The sequence below is a fragment of the Streptopelia decaocto genome (genome assembly GCF_964273445.1).
Source record: "Streptopelia decaocto genome assembly, chromosome: 1".
Classification (NCBI taxonomy): domain Eukaryota; kingdom Metazoa; phylum Chordata; class Aves; order Columbiformes; family Columbidae; genus Streptopelia; species Streptopelia decaocto.
The window spans coordinates 140663932-140688016 of NC_138663.1; the positions used below are offsets into that span (position 1 = coordinate 140663932).

Here is a 24085-nt window from a genome sequence, read left to right on the forward strand (position 1 = left end):
AGGGAGTGATTTTTCCAGTACACAACAAATACCACTAATGATTAGTGATCTTAGGAATGTCCTCTCCGTAGTACAGAAAGGATGTTATTGTAGTGATATAGCTGCTTCACGTGACCTGTGGCACGAACTTCTGCATCTGGTGAATGGAAGACAAAGGAACGCATATAAATCACTTTTGATTCATCTTCCATTATGTGTTGCAGGATGCCTTGCTGACTATTACATCTTACAAGCTGACTTAAAACAGCCTCATCTGAGATATCCTTCCATTGACTTTGCTTTTATTGGGGTCTCTTTGTGTGTGGCTAAAAAGGCTTAAAAAGGGGAAAAATGTGAAACGTACTAAAATCCTCATGTTTAACATTCCCTAAATATTTAAGAAGCTACCTCCTGGCAGCTCTTGCACAACTGTGGGCCAAACAAGTTAAAAATGTGCATAAAAATTTTGCTCTCTTTAGTCTGAGCAACCAAATCTATTCTGGATTCTTCCATGATGTGGCACAAGTGGTATGGTTGATATGCTCTGCATGTTTCTTTGTGAAAAAAAAAAAAAAAAGCCTTAATAAGCCCTCAGTATAGGCTTGGACAGTTCAGTTTTCATTATTGTAACAAGGAACAGTAATGTTAAAACAATTAGTAAGCATCATCTAAATAGTTCTTCAAACAACCCTTTGGATTGGGTGAGACTGACTCCTGAGATGCTTTCCTGCCATTTCAGTGGAGCCAGCACCGGACACCACTGGCCAGGAAAGCAGTATCTGTTCACAGAGCTGTTTGGGAGAGGAACCAGAGAATGGTTTATTCCCTAAGATGCTTTTTACAGTGGAACCACTGGAGCTGAACACCACCAGGACATGGGGTTGACTTGCAACAGCCGTTCCACAGCAGAAAGGATGAACCGTGAGGCCTGAGAGGCTAATCTGTGGAAGCTATGGAGTCCTGAGTCCCCTCTGCTTTGTGTTGAGAGCGTCCGTGGTCATTTGAGAGCTGAGAAGGATTCAGTTATGAAGCTGAAAAGAAATGTGAAATGGTATCTGTGTGACTGCCATTCCCACCCTTCCTCTTGTCCCTGCGACCTTGCTGGGAGGAAGCAGTGCTGGGACTGCGGCTGTGGGAGCAGGGACATGGTGTTTCATCAGCATCTGAAAATTACATTCCTCTACCACTGAAAAATGTGTCATGTTCCATGATAATGGTGGTATTACAAAGGGGATTCTTTGATCCTGCCAGTGCTTAGGGTGCTTTTTCCCAAAAAATATGCTTTCTTGACAACCTAGGGGAACTAATTCAGTACGGTAACATCTACTCTGAGTCTCTGCAAAGGTGCTATGTTGCCTTCTTTTGACTGTAAGACTTGAAAGATATTTTTTTAAACTATTTATTCCCCATGGGTGGATTTAGCCTCCTAAAGCAAGCCTCTCTCATTACACACTGTAAGTGTTGGAAAGCTAGTGACAAGAGCTAAAACTGCAATGACTTGGGACTTCGTAGCCACTCCCTTGCTTTTCTGAGTGCTCAGTTTGCATTTGCGTGTGGAGATCGACGACATCAGTTTATCCTCTTCTATTAACAACAGCAATACTCGTGTTTCCAAGGAGTTTTGCTCTTCCAGGCAATTTTGCCTCACTTAATCTCTACTTTGGGAAAAGAAAAAAAAAGGATATTCTTAGCCAACTCGTAAAGGAGGACGGAGATGGAATAAAGAGGAAATTTAGGGGCTGACTCCCAGGGGTTCGGTTTCAGGGCCGTTAACCCCGAGCAGGCTCGGCCCGGAGGCGCTGCCCGCCCGCCCAGGGCGCGGTTAGGGACGGGGAGGGGACGTCCCCGCTCAGCGGGGCCGCAGCCGGAGCCGCCTCCGGGCCCCCGCGGCTCCCCCGGGCTGCCTCTCGGCGGCGGGCGGGGGGGCGGCAGGAAGCGGGGCAGCCCCTCAGCCGCCGGGGGCCGCGCGGCGCACCCGGAAGCGGTTGGGCCGGTTGCAGGGGGCGGTTGGCGGCGGTTGGCGGCGCGCTGGCTGGCTGGCTCGCAGGCGCGTCCCGCTGGCGGCCGCGGGGCTCGGGGTAGAGACGCGGCCCGGCCCGGCCGCCCCGCAGCCCGCGATGCCCTCGGACTGCCGGCTGCGCTGGCGACGCCGCGGGGCATGGTGAGCCCGGGGCGGCCGCTCCCCGCGGGGACCCGGCAAGCGGCCTCGCTGCTCCAACTCAGCCTTCTCCTCCTGCTGCTGCCACGGGGCATCGGAGCGCAGAAAGGTGGGTGAGAGAGTGGGTGGGCAGGGCGGCGGCGGGCGAGCTTGCTGCCCGGCGGGTGAGGGAAACCAACCCTCTCCGGGGCTGCGGGGAGAGGGAGCCCCCACCTCTGGTTTTCCCCCCCTGGGGCATGCGGTCCTGCACCCCGCCTGCCCCCTCCCTGGCCAACAAAGGGCGAAAGAAGAGCCCTGTTCTTGGAACCCCCTTTTTCTCGCTCCCCGTTCCCTCAGTGGGAACTGCTCGCCCTGTCGGGGAGCGTGGAGGGTCCCTCAGGCGGCCCGCACGCCCCCAGGTGCGGGGAGGTTTGCCCGGCCCGGGCCGCCCCTCCGGCTCCAGGTGGGGCTGCACTCAGGCGGGGGGCGACCGACGGGATAGGGGAGGGAGGCGCTGGGCTGCGGGGGTAGATTTGGGGCACAAGGGCAGTCCGAAGGCGGAGGGTGTGCTCGGGTTTGTATTCTGAACAACATCCCATATCTGGGGGAGGCAGCCCGAGCCGCGGGGGGACCCCTGGGTGTTTCCTCCGCACGCTCTGTGTGAAGTGGTGTGAGCCAGGAGGTGGATAAAGGGGAGATTCTGCTTGCTGTGAAAAACAGGCTTAAATGCACTAATGCACTCAAGAGTATGTAGAAGCGTGTATGGGGGTGAGAGTCTGAATGTGTGATAGGCAGGGGTTTTGGATATTTTGTTTGTGTTTTTTTTTTTTTTTTTTTTTTTTTTTTTAATTTGGCAAGATTTCTCCTGCTCTGGTGGAATTACTGGTTGGGCTTTAGCACTTTGAAAATTACAAGGCACAATTTGGTCACTTCATGGCAGAAGATCAGAGGATGCCACAGTAACTGTCACTTTGATCATATGCTTGGGAGAAAGTCGTGGGAGCGAATGTTTTGACAGCATCTTGAAAGTTTCACTGCTGTCAATACAGGGGTTGTGAGGAGTTTTATGGTTTTCAGTTCCGCTTGCCTCTTGCACTGGTCTTGCTTGGTTGTGGAAACTCAACTCTGTTTTCACATAACTTTCTCTTTCTGTACATCTCAAAGAGATATGGCAATATATTTGAATGGTGCAAATGCTGTATTTAAGTGCACAAAGGGAAGTGGAGATCTATGCACTATGCTGCTAAGCATACATTTCAATTAATTTTTTTAAATGGAAAAGGTTATTTTGACTTACCTTTTAATCTTATTTCCATGTAATTGCATTTAATTTTAAATATATTCCTATTCACATATGAAGCTAATGCTAGTAATAATTTGGCATACCTGGTTTTGTTTTGTTTTAATTTATAATGGAAGAGGAGAAGACCTTTTTGCTTTTGGGAGGAAACTGGGCAATTTTAACATTTAGTTTTTTCAAGGGTGCTACAGCAACAGCAGGGTGTTAGTTCATGCTGTAGGAGCATCACACTCCAAATACTCTTGTTGACCAGACACTTGTCTGACCTTTTGGTGAGCAGACTGACTTTGTTATTCTAGGAGAAAACTGAACTGGAGGAGGGGGAAAGAGTAATAATTTTCATCTACATTATTGAGTCACATTGGCTCAGTGAGTGGTCAGAGGTGTGATAGAGGGTGTGGGACCATGCAGCAAGAAGTGGGACTCTGTGGGCAGCAGGCTTTTCGGTATGCTGTTCGCTTTATCTTTCTGCACTCTGAGCAGCAGCTGAAGAGCTCCTACTCAGATTTTCAGTTTACAGTGTCCGTCTAGTTAAAGCTTAAAAGTTTGTGCAGAAGTCTCGCTTTTGAGCAAGAGGGGAGCTTCTTTATTGACAAGCTTAATTTTATTTGGTAACAAAAAGCAGAGCCTGTTTTAAGGTTAGAGTTTCTGGTGTCAAATACAATGCTCTTCAGTATGAGAAACTTTTGGAACTTCTAAGAAAAGTTCTGCTTGTGAGGGACTGTTTCCTTGCCAAAATATTTTCATTTATCTTATTCCAGAGAAGGTTGGGGAGCCCATATCCTGTATCTTTAAATGCTGGCATAGTTCTAATTTGGGTAAGGAATCCCATACAGAAATGAAACGGCTGCCTTACTCATGAAGGGTCTCCACAAAGCGTATTAAATACAAGCACAGCATTAATTAGTGTATTAAATACATGCACAGACTTCAATGAGAATATATTGATTGCCAATGGAAGTACCCAAGGCTTAGGAAATTCCAGAGTTAAAGTTGCTTTTAAGCTCATTTATAAAAATACAGTAAGTGATACTATGTAGGAACCTAGCCTCATTTGTTATGTTAGGGAGGCTGATCCTCTGTTAATAAGCAACTGTTCATTTTCTTTTCCACTGTTCAGCAGCTCTAAGCCTTACATACTACATGGCATTTAAATCTTGGTCTGAAGATCAAGTGTTTTCATTTCTCACATGATTCTCTGTAGAGTACCTCCCCAGTATGAACTGATTTAAAAATAACAATATGGTTTTGGTCAATGTGAAACTTGTTTTGAATATTGGGTCAAATGTTCATCTCCTCCTCCTCCCTTTCCAGAAAGCTGCAAACTGAGGAATGAAAAAGTGCAGGTACTGCTGTGGTGAATATGCTTTTTGCTTAGTAGCCCTCTCCATTGTCTTGTAGGATTCAAGTGGGATTTTTTACAGCCTATCGTGTTGAGAATCATTCAGTATATGTAATTTAACATTCTTTGGTCAAAGTCATGAATTTGAGCATCTTACTGTCTTGGAAAATATGAGAATTTCATATGAGGTTGAACACCTTCAAAAACATTGAAAAAAACTCAACAGAGAAGTACCCCATGCTGCGTTTCATACAGTCTCATGCATCAGGGATTCTCCAGCTGATGGCTGTGCAAGTCAGCTCTTGTGATTTTGAAACAATTTTGTAGTTAATCTAGGTCCTGGTTGCAAGGATATCTGAAAAATACTTGAAGTGTTTTAGTTGTTTTTCATGTAATTAAGCGGGTGTGAATGAAAGCAAGCCAGCACCATATAAGCTTCCTGCTCTTTGTGGATTTCATTTTGAGAAACAGTGCTTTTTACAGATGTTCAGCTATTGATATAAATTCAGTATGGCCTTTTTGTTGGTTAAGTTTAACCTTTTTTTGAAAGTGGAGAAACGTTATAAAATAGCTAAGAGGGAAATGGTTGCTTAGCTTTTATCAAAGTAGAAGTTGAGTAATGTCGCAGTTATTTTGAAGGTATGAAGATTGTAAGGTCTGTGGAGCGAAGACTTAGTTATCACACATGTGGTTTGGTAGTCCTCTGTTGGGATTCCTAGTGGATACTGATTTGCATATGAAACTGGAATAAAGCCTTAAGTTAAAAATAAACTTCAGATTCTAAAATGGATACCCAAGTGATTGGAAGCAGATTTTTTTTGCAACTTGTTAAAAAAAATGAACTCTGGATGCTTGTTTTTGAATGTAACTCGCACATTTTGTTCTAAACAAATACCAACTCATAAGGATGTTTTTACATACTCAAACCTCATTGAAGAAAGTACAAGGAAGTGATTCATCACAGTAGCTTAAAAATCTTTGCTTCAGTGTAGTAGAGAAAAATATTTTTTGATTGTATGGTGCTGAGTTACCATGATCTGAAAAGCTAACTGAAAGAACTAATGGCTTTGTGTGCATTGAGTCTAATAAAATGATTTTTCCATGGCCTTGTGTTTTGTAATAGAACTGCATTGTTCCTGGATCAGTTATGTGTTCCCTGTTCCTCTTAAGTTCCTCTAGGTGCCTTCCCCTTCTTTCCAGAGCGCTCCTGGTCTCACCCCTGCTTGTCCATCTGACCAGCTGGTAGACAATGGTGGCTTTGACTGTGTCCAGTCCAGATTTAGGCACATGCTGATCCATTAGCCTCGCCTCTGCATTCTGTAGGACCTGAAATAGCTCATGGTCGTTCAGATGGTGGTGGCTGAAACAAACACCTGTAGCGACTCTTGTGACTTCCTAGCCACTTACTGTACAGGGATGTTTTGGTGCCTTTGTACTGCATTTTGCTTGCAGGATGGTGAGTTCAGAAATTCCTGGGACAGATGGGAGGTTTAGGACTAGCTGTGTGATTTAATTTCTGTGAATTTGTTTCCTTAAACTCTGTTTCAGACTTGGAAATAACTGTCTGTCTCTTTTGGTCCCTAAGATAACCTTCCAATTGTGAACTTCAAGCCTAAAAGGGTCTAACAATGTTCTCCAACTATAGATTTGGAAGGCAGGTGGCTTGATTTGGAGAGAAGGAAGCAGGCAAAGTGCAGGTGGCTCTAGCTACATATCCATCAGCTGGGCAAGTGGAAGGGAGAGAGGCTGTAGCTTCTCCCTGAATGTTCTGGAAGAGATTATTTACCTCTAGAACAAGGAACTGGCAAGTGTTGCAGGTGCCAAGGTAGCCCATTGCAGGTGTCTTTTTCCTATGGCAGAGAGCTATTGGCATGTGAATATAAAGTTCTACCACAAAACCATCTGCCATATGAGCAATCATCATGTGTAGCCCTTCATACAAATGCCATTTTCTACTCTTGCTAAATTAGATTGTGTGGTGTCTCATTGCCCTTTGTATCCATTGTCCTTGGCTGGGCTCGTCTGGGAGGAAGAGAGTCACAGCCAAACACATAAGGAATTATTTTGATTAAAAAGATCCCCAGCTCTTTGAATGAAGTTTTTATTATCCCTCAAATTAACATTTAGAATTAGTCTTTTATAATGGGGTGGGCAGTGCTCTATTGAACTAGTTGATTTTGCTAATCAGACAGTTTTACTTAAGAATGTAGAGTGTTTTGAAGATGCAGCTGGAGAGTATGCATACTCTTAAGGATTCAGGGATTGGTACCTTGTAGGTAGGAGTCCTGAGGCAAATCCCCTTCATCCTTGTGCTGAGAAGTACGGAAAAATTTTTCAAGACTGGGGTGTAAGTTTCTGCCAGGCTTAGCCAACATGTCTACTGACTCAAGTTTTCTGATGCTCTTTTTCTCTCCTCTGCATTGCGCTTTGAAGGTAGATGTAGGGAGGAGGAAGAGTGCTCTAGTCAGTTGTGTGGAGGAATGCTTCCTGGGGGAAAGGGAGCTGGTATTGGAAGTATATACCTAAAAATGGTGAGAGTTCTTTGTTTTTGAAAACAAGAATCTCAGCAAAATTATTTTTAACTCCTCCAGTTAGTGAGGCTAATTTGAAGTGGTTAAGAGGGTCTGGTGGGCAGAAGTTACACACATGTTCCGCAGAGCCATCCTTTATGGGAGGTTGCCTTGCAGCACTGATCCTGTTCAGCTCAGCTCATTTTTGGGAGCCTGTTGAGGTTGTGCCAGCCTAGTCCACTCCTCTGAAGCAAGCAGGAATCACCATTTTGTATAAATGCTCTTGGACTTCTCATACTTGATTTTAAAATGTATTGCATTTTGCTTTAGATTTAAGCAGTACAATGAACGTGTTTTTTTATATATATATACATATATACATATGTGTGTGTACATGGTTAAAAAAATCACATATCTGAGGTACTGTTAAAAAGGTAATGTAAATATTCTTTCCGAAGTTTGTATGCTGTTACTGTGTGCATCTCAAACCAGTGACCTAGCATATTAGTGAAGTCTTTAGGAAAGTAATTTTCCTGCTACTGAAAAGAGCTCTTCAGCTTTCAGGATTTGTAAGAATGTTTTCTAATGTTATTCACACAAGAGAAGAATAATTTGTCTCCTTTTCTGCAATTCTGCCACCTGCTTTATACTCCGGGAAATGTTGCATTAGGTTTTTAATGTGATCACTGCTGTTCTGTATAGCTTCAGTCATCAGCTAGTTAACTGCTGCCTTGAATGCATCGGCTTTGATAGCTCAGATAATCATCACTACAGATTTAATCCTTGCTGGAATTGCTGCTCAACCTATTGGCAAATTTTTCTATATTGGTTATTTTATCCATATTTTGAAAGGTTTCTAAATAAGCTGTTGCATGTCAACCCCTGTTTTGTAGTTGCACCCTGTGCTTTGGGGAAGCAGTCAGGATTATGTGGAATTTGTTTTGTAGTTAAAGGATTTCACTCTCCTCCTGCATTTCTGATTAAGCATTGCTTTTAGATTAATTTCTTCAACAAAATATTATGGAGGATCTGTCATCCTTTTTTTTTTTTTTTAAATAGTGGTATAGTCCACTGTCCAAGCACAGACTGTGGATTTGTTACTAAACTGAGGTTAGGAAGGGTGGAGAGGGGGAATAGTTGTAATGTTAACATAAAAGGCCATGTAGCAACTTGAATTAAAGTGGATCTAAAAAATTTTCAGTGCAGTTTTTTTATACAGAGTGATGGATTATTGTCTGTGAAGCCTGCTCATTAATGTGGTAAGACTGTGAAATATCAGATTTTGCTAAGCTTCATACTTTGCTTTCCATTATTGGAGGCAAAGAACTTGAGCTGTGCTATTAATATTCTATTTGAGCTTGTTGCTTTATATTTGAACACTTTGTGTTATTTGAATTAAAAAATATACTTGAAAATGTGATAGTGATTTGACATTTGGATGCATAAGAAACACTTAACTTGTGCTGTTTATTTCTGGACATGGAATTTCTGTTGTTTCACTGCATAACCACTTAATTTCCCTTGCTGAAGAGCTGTAAAAGGATAACATTTATGGTTGCAAAACTCTTCAAAAATGAATTTAAGGCAGATAGTTCACACCTGTTTAGCTGCTAGTATCTCAGTTATTTCAATTAGTTGGATCTTGGAATTGATACACAGGCACTTGGTACCGTTTATGGTATTTGGATGCTTCCTATTGGCACTTCTTGCAAAAGCTATATGAAAAGCTATAGTTGTTAGTTCTGTTTTGGTTAGATTCCTTTTTCTCTGCAAATACTGGAATAAGAAAAAATACACTATGATTTAGCAGTCTGTAAAGCTTAGACTAGCAAACAGCTGATGGGTGCTGAAGCTTGGTGATTACTCATCTCTTTGGTGAGATGAGTTGTACCCTGAGAATCAAGGACATCAGTGTTTATCTTTGACAGTAAGTGACAACTCCTACTTGTAAATATTTTGTTGCAAGTTTGCAGTGAGACTGTGATTTGGGTTGATCTTCCTAGCAATAAAACAATTTAAATGCATTCACAGTAACAATGTAAAATACAATACTAAGTGCATGAACCAGTAGAAGTGCAAGGATTCTTAGCAGCTATAGGCAAGTGTTTTAGTAAGGTAGATCATTTTGAAGAAAAGAGATTCCTGGAAGCAGAATATGTGTAAATGGGAGCCAAATGTGTACTTGTCAGATGTGCTTGCTTTCCGTTTTTGCTAAGAAGAGAATGTTTTGGGCTGTTCACTGGTCTCTGTGTACGATAGGTGTTTTCCATTTTGACTCAGGTAGTCATTATTTTCTTACAATTATTTGACTGATGATCTTAAGAACCTCTTAGTATCTTACCGAAAGTACTAAGTTGCAAGTTTTCAACTGAATGAACTTTGGTCCTATTAATAGACATTCCATGCATCTTGTTTTTGAAGGGTAGCACAATTAGGAAAGTTCCAGTTCTGCACCATTGTTATGATAACATTCATAGCTGTTGCTTTAGTAAATGTTTTTGTGTAAGCTGAATAAAGTTTATGAACTTAGTCATGTCATTCTTGGCAAAAGTAGTATTGAATAATAAGGAATTCACCCATACACTGTGAATAAAGTAGGTGTATTTTTTAAGAACAGCTTAGAAACAGTTAGGTGGTTTTTGTTTGTTTTCTTCTCCAAGTGTTTAAGTATGCTAGCTTTAGAAATAGTTAAAAATTCCTTCTCTCAAGATACCTTTAAATCAAGTCTTTCTGGAAAGTTAAATTTAATGCAACATCCTAAATTCCCTTTGGTTAGAATCATGACTAGCCAACACTAAGCAGTTGTGGTATGCAAGAAATCATACTTAAAAGGACCCTTCTGGTCTTCAATACTGTGAATCTATCTTCCTGCAAAATGACCTCTCCATCAGACCGTTAATCCTGCCAGCTACTGATGTTTGGATCATCAGTCTTGCTGAACTCGATATACTGTGCACGAGACCACATGGATTCTCTTTTTTAACTTTTCTCCCCCCCAGAGTTCTTCTAATAGAACCATTTTGTTAAATAATACACTGATTTTATTTGTCCTTTAGTTGAAGTGCTGTGGGAAATAGCGATTTGATACATCATTGAGCAGTATTATTAGTGGCGGAAAAGGGAACTTGAAAATCTTGATATGCTTCTGTAAATGGTTGTGAGCAGATAACACTTCTGTCCTGGTGTCAAAAAAAGATGATGGTGTAAAAGCTTCCTAGAGTGATGCTGTCAGTCATATTACACTAATACTGTTGATCTTGATCTGGCATTTACAAAGCTTGTAAATAAATATTGTGTAAAATTATTCCAGATTTGCAAAAAGCTGATTATTTTTCATACCTAAATGCCATTTTCTCTTCATATTCAGTGATCCATTTGTGGTTTCCCTAGACTTCGATTGGGCAATCCTAATACCTCAAATGATGCTTAACTGTGAAGAAGAAACCTTTTCAGATCTCTTAATTGCTGTTTCTTAGAGTAGAAGTAGTAGTAGTTTCAGTACCCAGTTGCAGCTTCAGATATTGAGGGAGGGGGATAGAAACACTGAACTGTAGCATTTTTGTTATAGTTCTCTTTATGCATCCGGTTGTTGCACTTCTAATTTTAAATGGAGGTGAAACTAAGTGGCATATTAACTATACTTGGCAAGACAAGCAACATGTGTAGCTGCTTGGTTGTAAGTGTTTGTGGCAGGTGAAAGATCCTCCATACTTCCGGTGGAAAGATGAATTGTAATAGGCAAGCAAAGGAAACAGAGGTGAATTACAGTGGTGCAATTTTGCTTGGTTACTTCTCGAAGTTAGGAGATTTTGACTCTGAAAGGATAGTTTAATACAGTAATCTTGGATATAAGTGAAGAATGTTAGAATGTTGCCCATGTATGTTTGCCTGCAAGTTCACAAAGGTTTTAATAGTTGGCAACTGTTGCATCTTCAGCAGGACTGTAGCCAGTTAAATCCATATCCGGTCATTTTAACTTTGCTGCAAAATGATTAAGGTGTGGGGAAAAGCACCTTGCCTTATTCAGTGTGGTGGAAAGAAGCCACTGGTGCTTAATTTTTCTTTTACAAATCTGTGAGTATTATGAAACCAGGAAGGCCTGAACCACATTATCTGTTAATTTCTATTTTTATGCCATTGTATGCAGGTGTCAAAATATGTCTCAGTATCACAAGGGCAGAAAGAGATGCATTAATGCTTTTGAAGACTTACGTATGAAGTCCAGTGGTGATCAGTTTCTATCTTTTTCTCAAGTGTCTTTGAAAAAGCCAAATAAAACACTTTCTTTCCTTTATATCTTCATTTTTAAAGAGCTGTTTTTAAGGTCTTCAATTCTATAACACAAGGCATCCTTTTTGTCTTGCTGTAAAGAAATTACAGCAAAGCTGGTAAGCAAGTTTAAAGATTTTACTGGAGCTTCACACATTACTGACTCCCTACATGCTTTTGCTATACTTTTGTGTACTTTTGTATACTTTAAAACGAGTGACTGGAGTGTGTAAATTTAGTAATATTCCTAGTTAATTATCTTATTATTCAGTAGTATATCATGTTTTTTTTATTGATTGTGTTCATAAAGGGTCACAAGTATGAAAATATCTTCCTTTTAAGGGAATATCTACAAAGCTAAATTAGGAATTAATTACTTTTTAGAACAGATTGTGTATTATATTTCATTACACCAGAATGAAGCCATGTTGTTCACAATGGGTAAACTCCAACAGTCCCCATCGTAATTTCAAAATTAGAGCTGAAAAGCAGTGTTAGAAATTAAGATGATGTGTATCACCTACACTAGCAGATTGAAATACTGGTGTGGAGATGTAGAGTGTTACTGTTTCATCAGTGGGATGACAAACTTTGAAGAGGGTTAGAAATTTATATTTAAAGTTGCTGTTCTTGGTGCAGCTACAGAGTGCAAATAATTCCAAATTTTTTGAGGTTTTCTTTTTGAAAGCATGTAGATGCCCCACTATTTTTTATTCAGGTATCCAAACCATCAGCTTCCTTTCTGCCAGTTTCTGTTGATTCCATGGCAGCCAAACATGATTTTTACCAGCAGCTGCTTCTGTCTTACTTTCTCCCCCATCTCCCTCCCTTGCATCCTCTCCATTGTGCTGGCTCCAGTGATCGTTGGAGCCCTGTTGGCCCATATCTGTACCCTCACTCAGTAAAAGGCAGATAGAGTAGTAACCCAGGTATGAAACTGCTGTACAGCTCAACAAGGGTACGACAAGTCTCAGCAGCAGGCAGAGTGGGAAGTTGCAGCTGTTAGAAAAGGCAAGATGGTACCACAAAAGCTAGTGTTTAGTTCAAGGTATGCTGCCGTGGATCTGCAGTGTAAGCTGTGCAGTCTCATTTATGAACTGGTAATGGAAGAGAGAAAAAGGTGACTGTAGTGTTAATTTAGCATGTGAATTACTGGTATGATTGGATAATTTTTTGCTGCTTTGCTGTTGACAAATGCAAGACTTGTGAAATTTCATTTAGTCCCGGTGTGGTGAGTAGTTTGAAGACCTTACAAGAGATTTGAAGCCTGTTCTTACCGTGACTACTGCTTATTCTCATAGAGTTTTGTGTGACCATCTGTGTGTTATTTTTCATTTCCTTCATCAGCTGTGTTTCTGCACTTAAAGCACTGAAGCACAACAGTGTTTATTTTTCTGAAAGTGTTGGTACGGATTGCTAAGTAAATGATATGTCTTGGGAAGCGGGCAAGCTGTGTGTGCCAGACAAAAGACAACATACAACATGAGCTGTCACTGCGATTCAGCATGGGCAGCAGATCAGGAGGGCTTCTGCATTATGTATCATTGAACACAGAGCTCTTTTACACAGTCCTCATGTAAATCACTTTTCACCATGGGTAGTCGGTTTTTGTAGGCTGCTTTTGCCTGCATGCTATTTAAGCAAGTCATAGCTGTCCCTGGGGACTTGTTCGCATCATTTTCCTGACATCTGTAAGCAAAAGCTCTTCAACAGTCTTACACAGCTGATCTTTCTTTTCTGTTCTTTTGAAGTAGTCAGTTTGGTTAGTACGTGGTAGGAGAGGAAGCAATTGTCTTACCTGCTCTGATGCTGTAATAATTTGAGATAATTTGTTTTAAAATGTTACCATATTTTGGATGTTAAATTTAGCAAGGCTGCTAAGTATTACTCTTTTGTGTAAATTCAGTGGCTGAAAGCTAAGACTGCATTTCCGGAGATGGTGATTGAAAAGCTGTGTGTACAGATGAAAATAATAAAGTGCTAATTATCACTAGCCCAGCATGTGGGTAGTGTTGTAAATGAAAACAGTAAAATTTTGTTGTTATGGCATCTTAACTTTTGTACTTTTGCTATAAGAGCAAGAATCAGCCTCTGTCTCCCTCTTCCCTCAATACTGAGCTGTCAACATTTTGAAAGGCAAAATGCTTATTGTGCTTTACCCTTTGTCCTATTTCTATCTCTGTTAAACCTTAAATTTCATTGCCCTTCTACGGGTGCCCCACAGCAAGTAAATCAATCCAAGCTCAGACAACCATAATCCCACCTGCCCTCCTTTCCTTGCCCTACCACTGGCAGTTGCACAATGAGCTGCCTCAGAGAGGTGAGTTGGCTGAAATCTAACCCTGTGCTGGGGGAATGAATAGGGGCACTGGTTTGTCTTCAGCCAGCCCAGTTCCTGAAGCCAGTGCACCACTCTTGTGTGACTGGTCTTCCCAGGGGAGGGATGGTTTCTACATTTCTTGTTGGGATTCAGGGTTGTTTAAAATGCAAACACAGGCTGGCAGGGCTGGTAAAGAAGCTGTTGCTGGTGTTTCCCTGTCCTCAAACTGTCCTATTCCTCCATCAGGGACAGCACTGATGCATGTGCACGCTAAAATAAATTGGAATATTGCTCTAGGTTAAAACTAACAGCTGTTTTTATCTCAAGTCCCTGGTCTGGTTTACCATGTGGCTGCAGAAGTGTTTACCTCCAGTACCAGGAAGGGTGTGAGAAGAAGTGGCTAAAAGCAGGAGGCAGACAAGGCTTGCTTCTGTCTGTGGCTGCACTAATTTAAAGTGCCTTCAAGTGTTTATTGAGCTCTGGCCTCACTTGTGGAAGTGTGGGCTATTTTATGTTGTGAAACATCTGTAATGGGATGAAATGCTCAAACCAGTGTGTTACTGAGGCAAATAAATGGCATCAAGATGAAGGTGGGCTGTGTGTTTGGTGGCTTGTTAAGAAAATTAGTTCTGATAGAGGAGCAGATTCCATCCTGAAGAACAGTTCTGTGGATTTTGGTGGAAACAAGGAATTTGGAACACACAAATAAGGTCATTTGACAATACCTGAAAAACCTATTTAGAATTTGATGTCTCAGTGGCCTTAATTCCACAGTGTTTCTTATTCATGGAACTGTTTTCTTGGTTGTATAAACTTTCTTGCCCACAGTGAGGAAAGCAAAAATAGATGCAGAATTTTTAGTGACACATTAATGAAGAGCAGGGAAATGCAGAGCACAGGAGAAATTAATAGTAGTGCATTGAATCAGAAAGAGTTGTGTATTTAAAGTTAAAATTAATGCTTTGAAATACCTTTTTGCTTACACAACTCTAATAGACTTAGTTCTGTCGTTGCTTACTTAAGCAAGATTTAATTGCATCCTGTATGGAGTCACAAGCTTACAGAAAATGATAGCTTATATATGTAAAATCTTCTCAGGAAACCCATTGGTTAAACTGAATCTGTTCAAAAGGCAGTGCCATGTGTTAAAATTGACATCAGTGTTTCGATATGCATCAGTTAGGCCTTACAGACTGTAATCTTAAGCTGTCTGATGTCTTTATCATTCTCTCTTCTCCAAGTAAGGAATGGGAATGCATTCTTTAGTCTTAAAGATTAATTTTTAACATGTTTTGGTAGTGAGAACAAGATTGGCAGTCACTAACAGCAGCCAATCTCAGGGGGAAAAAGTTCTGATAAATTAATTTCAACAACTATAAAGAATAATTAATCTTTTTTTGTGGCTATTAATAGAGTACTTAGTGCGCAGTCCTGCACGTGCAGTATCCTCTCATTTTATTAAATTTCACATTTTCCTTCTTCTCCAATGCATTTTGGTATGTTTGTGTTGGTTCAAGTTGTGTATTTTGTTGATGTAAAGAACCTGAGTATGAGAAATCATTTTAAATCATCTGCGTGATTGCATCAGACATCAACATGGCATAGCCTGGGGGTCATATGTAATCTGTCAGGATAATTCATCCGGACTGTATTCGAAGGCGCCTGCAGAAGAGATGAATGGTTCTGACGACAGCAGTCTGCTTTCCCCTACTGGCTTTTCAAGAGGTGTCCATGTTTCTAACACAAGTTTTGGTGAAGAGCTGAGTTTGTTCGTGTTTTCTGTGAACATGGTCCTCAGGACATATGAAATTCAATGCACATCTGCAGACCTTCCAGCAAATGTCAGGTGTAATGTGTATGTGCAAGTGATCTGGTGCTTCTGCAAAGAGCTTCATCTCTTCTGCAAGCACAGTAGTTTTGTTGTGTGAGAGAGGGGGCTGAAAGAAAGCAAGAGACCCATTCAGCTGCGTAAATACAACAGGAATTGTCAGCCCATTGAAGAATAATTGATTTAGGAGTTGACATCTGTGTCTTCTGTGTCTTCTCAGATATTCCACTCTCATGCACACAGATTAACAGAAGCAAAAGAATCTGTTGCACTTGATTAATGCCTTCAAAATGAATGAAATAGCTAATGCTCTATGTATGTGGCCATAGTTCAAAGAATTGTACTTTCTTTTTTCTTGGAGAAATTGATGAGTATTGCAGATTGCTCCCCTGATACAGGATATATATATGCGTGTCTCTGGAATTGATCAGTGGGATTTATAAATCTTTTACAAAGAGAGGCTCAAGAACTACACTTTTATAGTACCAATGAAATAAAATGACGTTTCATTGCTCTGCAAGTTTCACTGGAAATGTGACTTTTAGAAATTTCTAAATAGCTCCTGAATAATGCTGCTGCCCTTGGCAGACTGTATATTGCATGCCAAAGGTGCAGTGGTAATCCTTCAATGGTAATTCTTCAGGCTTCAAGTGTCTGGCACTTCTGCTATCACTGACTTAAGTGAAATGCACAGCAAAATAAGATCTAAAAATGTCCAGTCAGAATTTAAAAATTTCTTTTCAATTTTCAGTTTTATTTTCTTTAAAAAATTGGCTTCACAGTAAGATGTTGCTGTAGATGCAGTTCAGCACTTTTTTTTTTCCTTTCCATTTCTTTCTAGTGTGATTTGACAGCAGGTTCTTTGGTGTGGAAAGATTAGAGAAGTATTTTTGCCTTGCATGTTTTCAAGAAAGCCTACGACAAAAGGGAGTTTTAAGATTTGCATTTCCATTAAATTGTGTGATCAGATTAGAAGGTTTTTCTATAATATCTAGCTGCTCGAAACAAGACTTTTTCCTAGCTTCAAGGGGAAATTTGGCATTTCTTAGTAATATGTCTTTAAAAGAAAAGTCTTGAGTTCTTTTTAAAACTTGCAATATTATATTTGCGTTGTGTCACCTAAATGTCTAAGAGTGTTTTTGGTGTTCTTTTGCTTTTCTCATCAGAAAGGTATGCCCTGTTCATCATACAAATGCAGTGCTGGTTTTGTTTCATGCTTGAGACAGCTGAACAGCAAACTGGTGAAGAGGATGGTTTAAGTGAATGTTAGCCATGATATTTTCTACTTTCAATTGGAGAAATGTACAGTTTCGGTCAAAGAAGAGACCCAAGCTTTCCTTTGTATTTGACTTCCAGCAGCATAGGCTTAAGACGCAAAAGAGTGGGAAAGAATCAAAGATACATAATCATGTGCTTTATTGGTATTCCTGGTTATAAGTAGTAGCATTTATGTGGTTACTGCATTGCAATAACAGGCCCATTGAAATGAGAAATAATTAACTACCAAATAATCTAGATTGTACAAACATTTTCATTTTCCTTAAAATGCACTCAGAACAATGGATCTGCCTGTATGGGGGAAGCTACTATGATTTCATCTTCAAAAGGCCGCTGTATTAGTGTATCTGCATAATATTTTCAATCTATAAATGAGTAAACAGTTGCTCACCCCTGTCACATGATAGGAAAAGCACAGGACTGGTTAACTGGCTGTTTGTTTTTATTTAGAATATAACCTAAGCCAGACTGCTGTTTATGTTGAAAATTAAGTTTATGTATTTACAGTATGAAGAGTTTTGAAATACTTGCCACAAATATTATCACAAATAAAGACCTAGTATATATTTGTGGGGTTTATTGTTGTTAATATAATAAGTTCCATGTATTTTGTAATGTGTGTGAGTACTTGCTTAGAAAAAGCCAGTTTACTAGCAAAGGAGTCTGTCTTGACTGCTAAGTTTATTGTGACTAATGAGGAATCTGATATCTAGAAGTTTACTTGGTAATAAACCATGGCCATACAGGTTTTGAATTATAAATCTTATACTTAGGTTTATAACATGCTGTTGGAAAGAAACCAGGATTAAAATGAAACACAAAACATACGGTTTAATTTACCTCTGTGTAACACTGGACAATTGTGTCTTAGGTATTAGAACAACAGTAATTTAGGAAAGTAATTTATCAGCTGTCACCTAAATGGAAATATTTGTTGTGGGATGAAACAAAGTGTTTTAAAGCAGATTTCTAAAATTGGATGAGAAAAAACATTGCTTAACAACAGCTTTACAAATAGAGTTTTTGATTTTACTGTAGCAGTTAATTCCAGTTACCTTTTCCCAAAGAAGATACATCATTTTGATACAAGAAAGAAAAAAAGCTGCAGTTTGCATCTGTTTGTGATTCTGTATATACCAGCTTTCAAAACATGCAGCCATCTTCCATTTTGCTCAGATTATAAAGATAATAGGTTTTGTTACTAGAAATTAGGTGCTTTTGTAAACACAAGTAAGTTAACACTAGTTGAGTATTATACCACAGTTTATTTTTCCCATGTCACTTCAGTGCATCAGAGTTACTTTTTCATTCAGTTTTGCATGAAATAAATTTAAGACTTTTGAAATTTAGTTAAAATTCTTAAATATGTGTAGAATTGTTGTCCCTAAACCTTACTTTTCATGCTTAGCAGGAGAACTACAGTCACTTTTAGCTGTCAAAACTGACATCTGTCAATACAAATTATGTTGATCATTGTGAATGCCTAGGTGTGAAATCTTGCCATAATGTTAAATCTGTCATAATCACTTAGCAGGAACTGTATACGTAGGCATGAGTAAAATGGTCCTACAGATAATAGATTTTGTTTTAGCAGTGTCAAAGACATTTTTTAGCAGTATATCTAATCTTATTTTTGTCTTTGCTATTCTTGCTTACATTACTTTGCTCAAGATCCTGAAAGGTCCTGATTGCTTTTAGGATAATGTGTACAGATGTCTTTCAAAAGATCTCTGAACCTTCTAGTGTCAAATCCTGAAAATGATAATGCTGTTCCTGGCCTACTCTTTTTATGGGACTAAATTCTAAATAGGCTTTAGCTTCCAGTGCTAACAAAAAACAGTTGGAGGTGTTACGAGCCTTATTTTGTGGGGCTTATGTGATTGCAGATGTTAATTTTGCTGGATATGTCCTTGTGTTCTGGTATACTTCATTTGATCTCAATACAGTAATATATAAAGAGCCATTGATAGTGGATGTTACTTAAAGAACATTCATATTTCCAAAAGAACACACAAATTCTTACTATACTACATGCTGGGGAAATTCATGTTGAGTAAATAGTTTTATCAGTTTGCTCTTTATAATTTGATTTTGAGAATACACTGTGGTGTTTTTTCCACTTGTTAAACAAGTTGTCTTTAGTATTGTTTTTCCTGTTAAAAATTAACACTCAAATGTTAGATAGAGGGCTTTGGGTTGGAGTTACAATTTAACTTGTTGTACAAATCCAGAAAAATTGAGCATGTTCTCTAAAGAGCTGTAAGAATTAATTACAGCATTAAAATTGTGTTAACATAGAAAACAATGCACTAGTGGTGTGATGGTCAGACCTAGCGGTTATTTTCAGTAGAGTATTTCCTCTCCATTGTCTTTCCACTTCTGTTCTTTTTCATCATGTTGTGAGTACAGTAACAACAGTAAAATTGATGTGATCTTACTTTATTGATGGGTTTCTCCCTCCTTTCCAGAACCTGTTTTCTTCTGTACATAGGTCTTGAGGGAACTTAAAATAGCAGGGGCTCTTTCTGTAGTGTCTGTGCAATTTTTTAAGTCATTATGGATGAATTGTTATCTCATTGAGGAGGTTATAGCAGCTCTCTGGTCACCTGTGATCAGGAGTTAAACATTAGGCAACATTAATTGAATGATATTTTCTCACAATGGTTGTGACTCACCTTGGTGTATTCTTGCGTCATGATTAGTATGGTTAAAAAATCAACAGAGCTCATACCACTGGTGGAAAACAGGATGACTGAAAGAACAGCGAAGCTTTGAAGATGAACATGCATATCTGATTTATTTTTGTTCTTTTGTAGGTGATGGATGTGGACACACCATTCTGGGCCCTGAAAGTGGAACTCTTGCTTCGATAAACTACCCACAGACCTCTCCCAATAGCACAGTCTGTGAATGGGAAATTCGTGTAAAGCCTGGACAGCAAATTCAGCTCAAATTTGGTGATTTTGATATTGATGACTCAGATTCCTGTCATTCCAGTTACTTAAGAGTTCACAATGGGATTGGCCCCACCAGGACAGAGATAGGTAGGAGCTTTTATTATTAATATTTGAAAGCTGCTGTGTTATGTAGAACTTGGAAGATACTGTTAGTACTTTTCGTTACTTTTAAAATTTCTTCCTGTTTACCTGCTCTGAGCATAGAGTAACTACTAGGGCTATGGAATTAGTTAAGTTCTTTTTTTATAGCCCTAGAAAACTGGTATAATTCAGTTGGATATTGGGAAGGGTAAGACCTTGCCTGAGTACCTTATGCACTGTTTTGTACAGTGTGGATTTTGAGTCTTATGAGAAGTGACGAAAAGAAGGAAGTTTTTACTATTTACAGGAATCTCAAATAAGGTAAAGAATTTTAGTAATTCTGTAATCAGAGTTGTGTTTTTCCTGAGCTACATATCAAGGAAACCCTGCAAAACTTTGGGGAGAGCTGTGTATACCTCACCACAGGGGAAAAGCAGCCATCAGGCACCAGTTTTATTGGTTTGGTGCAAAAGTAATTGCAGTTTTGGACCCTGAAGTTTAAATCATTACAATTAGGCTCAAACACATCTTTATTAATCAAAATAACAATCATTACAATCAACACATTTTTACCAGTAATAAATAAATCTATTTATTCCAGTGGTGTAAAAATCTGTGCTTTGAGATTCGACGAACTCTTGGAAAGCATTTTCTGCATCCTGCTGGTCGTGAAAACATTTTCCCTGCAAAAAGTTGTTGCGGTGCTTGTAGAGGTGGTAGTCAGTGAGAGGTCAGGCGAATATGGCTGATAAGGCAAAACATTGTAGCCCAATGCATTCAACTTTTGAAACATTGGTTGTGCTACGTGCAGTCAGGCCTTGTCTTGTAGAAGAATCGGGCCCTTTCTGTTGACCAATGCCGGCTACAGGTGCTGCAGTTTTTGGTGCATCTCGTGGATTTGCTGAGCATAATTCTCAGATGTAATTATTTTACTGGGATTCTGAAAGTTGTAGTGGATGAGACTGGCAGCAGACCACCAAACAGTGACCATGACCTTTTTTTGGTGCAAGTTTGGCTTTGGGAAGTGCTTTGGAGGTTCTTCTTGGTCCAGTGACTGAGCTGGTCATTGCTGGTTGTCATATAAAATCCACTTTTTGTCGCATGTCACAGCATGATCAAGAAATGTTTTGTTGTTGTGTAGAATAAGAGAAGACAACACTTCCATTTTCGGTCAGCTCCTGAGGCACCCACTTATTGAGCTTTTTCACCTTTCCAATTTGCTACAAATGCTGAATGTCTGTAGAATGGTTGATGTTTTGTTCTTCAGCAACTTCTTGTGTAGTTGTAAGAGGATCAGCTTCGATGATAGCTCTCAAGTGGTTGTTGTCAACTTCCGCTGGCTAGTCACTACGCTCCTCACCTTCAAGGCTCTCGTCTCCTTTGCGAAACTTCTTGAACCACCACTGCACCGTATGTTCATTAGCACTCCCTGGACTAAATGCATTGTTGATGTTGTGAGTTGTCTCTGCTGCTTTACGACCCATTTTGAACTCAAATAAGAAAATAACTCGGGTTTGCTTTTTGTCTTAACATAATTTCCATAATCTAAAATAAATAAAAAATAAACAGCAAGTAACAAGCCAGTAGCAAAAAAGCGAGAAAAGCACATTAAAATGATGTATAACATAACCACATTTATTTAAGATTGTATACCATTATCAAACAGCAAATTTCAACAAAGTAAAAATTGCAATTCCTTTTACACCAACCTAATAGTAACTTTACTACAGATAATACTGCTTGAAAGCACAGCTAAGATTCTCCTGAATGCTATACAAATCTTCAGTACAGGGGTGGAGTACAGGCACTATATAAACATAGAAGTGGTGAAGGAGAGAGTTGTCTGATTGTCCCTTTTTCTGGTGATGTGCTCATTTCAAGTATGCTCACCATTGTTGCCCAGCAGATGAGCTCTCTGGAATGCCAGAGTATTCTCAATGTAATTGTCCTTAAATAATTGCATTTTTTTACTGTTATTAAAGTGTATGTAAATGTCTGTCGTCTTGACAGAATTCCTATATCCTAAAAATGTACTGAAAAAATGATGGATAATAATGATAGCAGAACATCCTGCATTTTGTTAATGCATACAATGATTAGATGCTAAATGCAACACTGACCCTATAATAATCTTTGGTTCTTCAGATTCTCAAAGGAAACTCCAGTGTAGTGTGGTTTGTTTTTTTTTCCCCCAGACATTTGCCAGTAGCTGGCAAAGTTGTTGTAAGCAGTGGAGAGGGAATTGCAAAATTATCAGAAACTTCATTTAAAAAAAAAAAAAAAGAAGTTGTATATATACATCTTACGTAAAATGTCTTTCTTTTTATATGGAATAACTCTAATTTGAGCTGTTCATCTTTGTGGTGTTAACAATAGTTGTGTAATTCGAATATTCCCCCTTTTCTAATAATGTTCATAATCTCATTTTTGCCCTCTTTAAGAGGACAAAATAAATTTAATGACTTTAAGTTAGGGTTTTATTCAAATAGCAGTGCAACATTATCTATGTCAATGTATATCTAGGGGTTTAAGACCCTTGTGGTTACTTTGTATAAAACTCAAAATAAATGGTTGGTCTTCCTTCACTAAAATTAGTTGTTATTTTGCAGATTATTTTATTTCCTAAAGCTTTAATCCGGAGAGAGAGAGAGAGGGAGAGAGAGAGATTTACTTCACTGATATTGTTTTTGTGCAAGTGAAATGCTGATCCCACTAAACTGAGTCTTTTTATAAAGAGGCTAGAGGAATGTTAGCTTTGTTAACCCTCTTTTCCAACTATTACCTAGGTAAGTGTGTGTGAAAATAAGTATGTGCTTGGAGCCGTTGAGCCAGACTTGGTCTAAAATAGGAAACGCTGAAGTCCTTAAATGGCAAGGAATGTCCAGTTCTGATAAGTCTATTATTCACTTTTACAAGCGACTTAATGGGTTCAAGTAAATTTTCTACTTCATTTGTTTCTCTTGACTTTAGCTGTTCCCAGCTGGTGTAATAGCACAGTATGTTGCGCAAATGCATGTGTTGTTCTGCTCTTAATAAATGAAATCACACAACAAACAGTGATACTAAAAGTGGCAGATACAGATGATGCAGATTCTTAAATGTTCATATTTGAAGCAACAAACACTGGAGAGATTAAACAAACACTGGAGAGATTACACAGTGACCTGAATTTGTTTGGAAGAAATTTGGATTTTTCCTAAGTTTTTCCATTCAAGACTACTGACGTGGTCTAACATAAAAATATTTCTATTGTGTAACATCTGAAATTCAGTGATACTGACTTTAATGCAAAATGACTTAAAAATTGGCTGATTAGCTCAAAAAATCGTTAATGGATTTGTTCATTCATAAACAGAGAAGGGTTCTCATGAAGCTTTTAAGGGCTGATTCTAATCCCAAGCCTTCAAAAGAAGATTTAAATCCTTGGTATTAAGTTTCTCTTTAGTTTAAGTAAGATCTAGAGGTCTTCTGTATTAGATTTCATCACATTCAAGCCACTGTGTATCTACAGTCAGATATACTTATTTAATACGTACGATGTAAGCACAGATCTATAGGAGCAGAGAACGTAAGCTGCTGTGGGAATTCCTTTTTCTGCTGTAATGTTATCGTATGGAAGCACTTGGAGTCCTTCCGTGCATATCTACAGACATCTTCTGCACATACCATTGACAGAGGCGTTGTGGCAGTTGTGTTTTGTCCGTATTTACTGCCTGCCTTTTAAAAAGTTTGCTAAAAATCCAGCAAGAGACCAGGGAAGGGTTAGAAAAAATACATATCGTCTCAAAAGTGACTTGCCATGATTCATAAGGTGCATCAGTCTACAGTTTGTTAAAGGCTGTATTTCTATGGTGCAGGCAGCGCTGGATAGTTTATCCAAGCTAGATTTAAGTGTCTTACCCTGTATATTTGCCCAAAGAAGATGAAAAACGGTATCTTGAGGATAGTCTGACCCACCTCAAGAGGACTCTCGTGTTGGTCAATTGTGTAACAAGATCCAGTGGCTGAAAACAAAGGTTAAAAAAAAAAATTATGCGGTTCATCATAATGCAATTAATCATTGACACATGACTTAGAGCAAAAC

General features: G+C 39.3%; 1 protein-coding gene across 3 annotated transcripts in view; it reads left to right on the top strand.

Annotated features, from left to right (window-relative positions):
• Positions 1 to 1834: 1834 nt before the first annotated feature.
• DCBLD2 (discoidin, CUB and LCCL domain containing 2) overlaps positions 1835 to 24085 on the top strand; it is a 48189-nt gene continuing 25938 nt past the window's right edge. The window contains exons 1-2 of one of the 3 annotated variants that reach the window (XM_082043022.1): positions 1835 to 2246; positions 19780 to 20007. In XM_082043022.1, coding sequence (XP_081899148.1) covers positions 2138 to 2246; positions 19780 to 20007 — 337 coding nt within the window. In that variant the 5' untranslated portion in view covers positions 1835 to 2137. Of the gene's footprint in view, positions 2247 to 19779; positions 20008 to 22235; positions 22788 to 24085 lie in introns of those variants that run through there. The other 2 variants (XM_082043021.1, XM_082043023.1) reach the window with 2 other exon arrangements.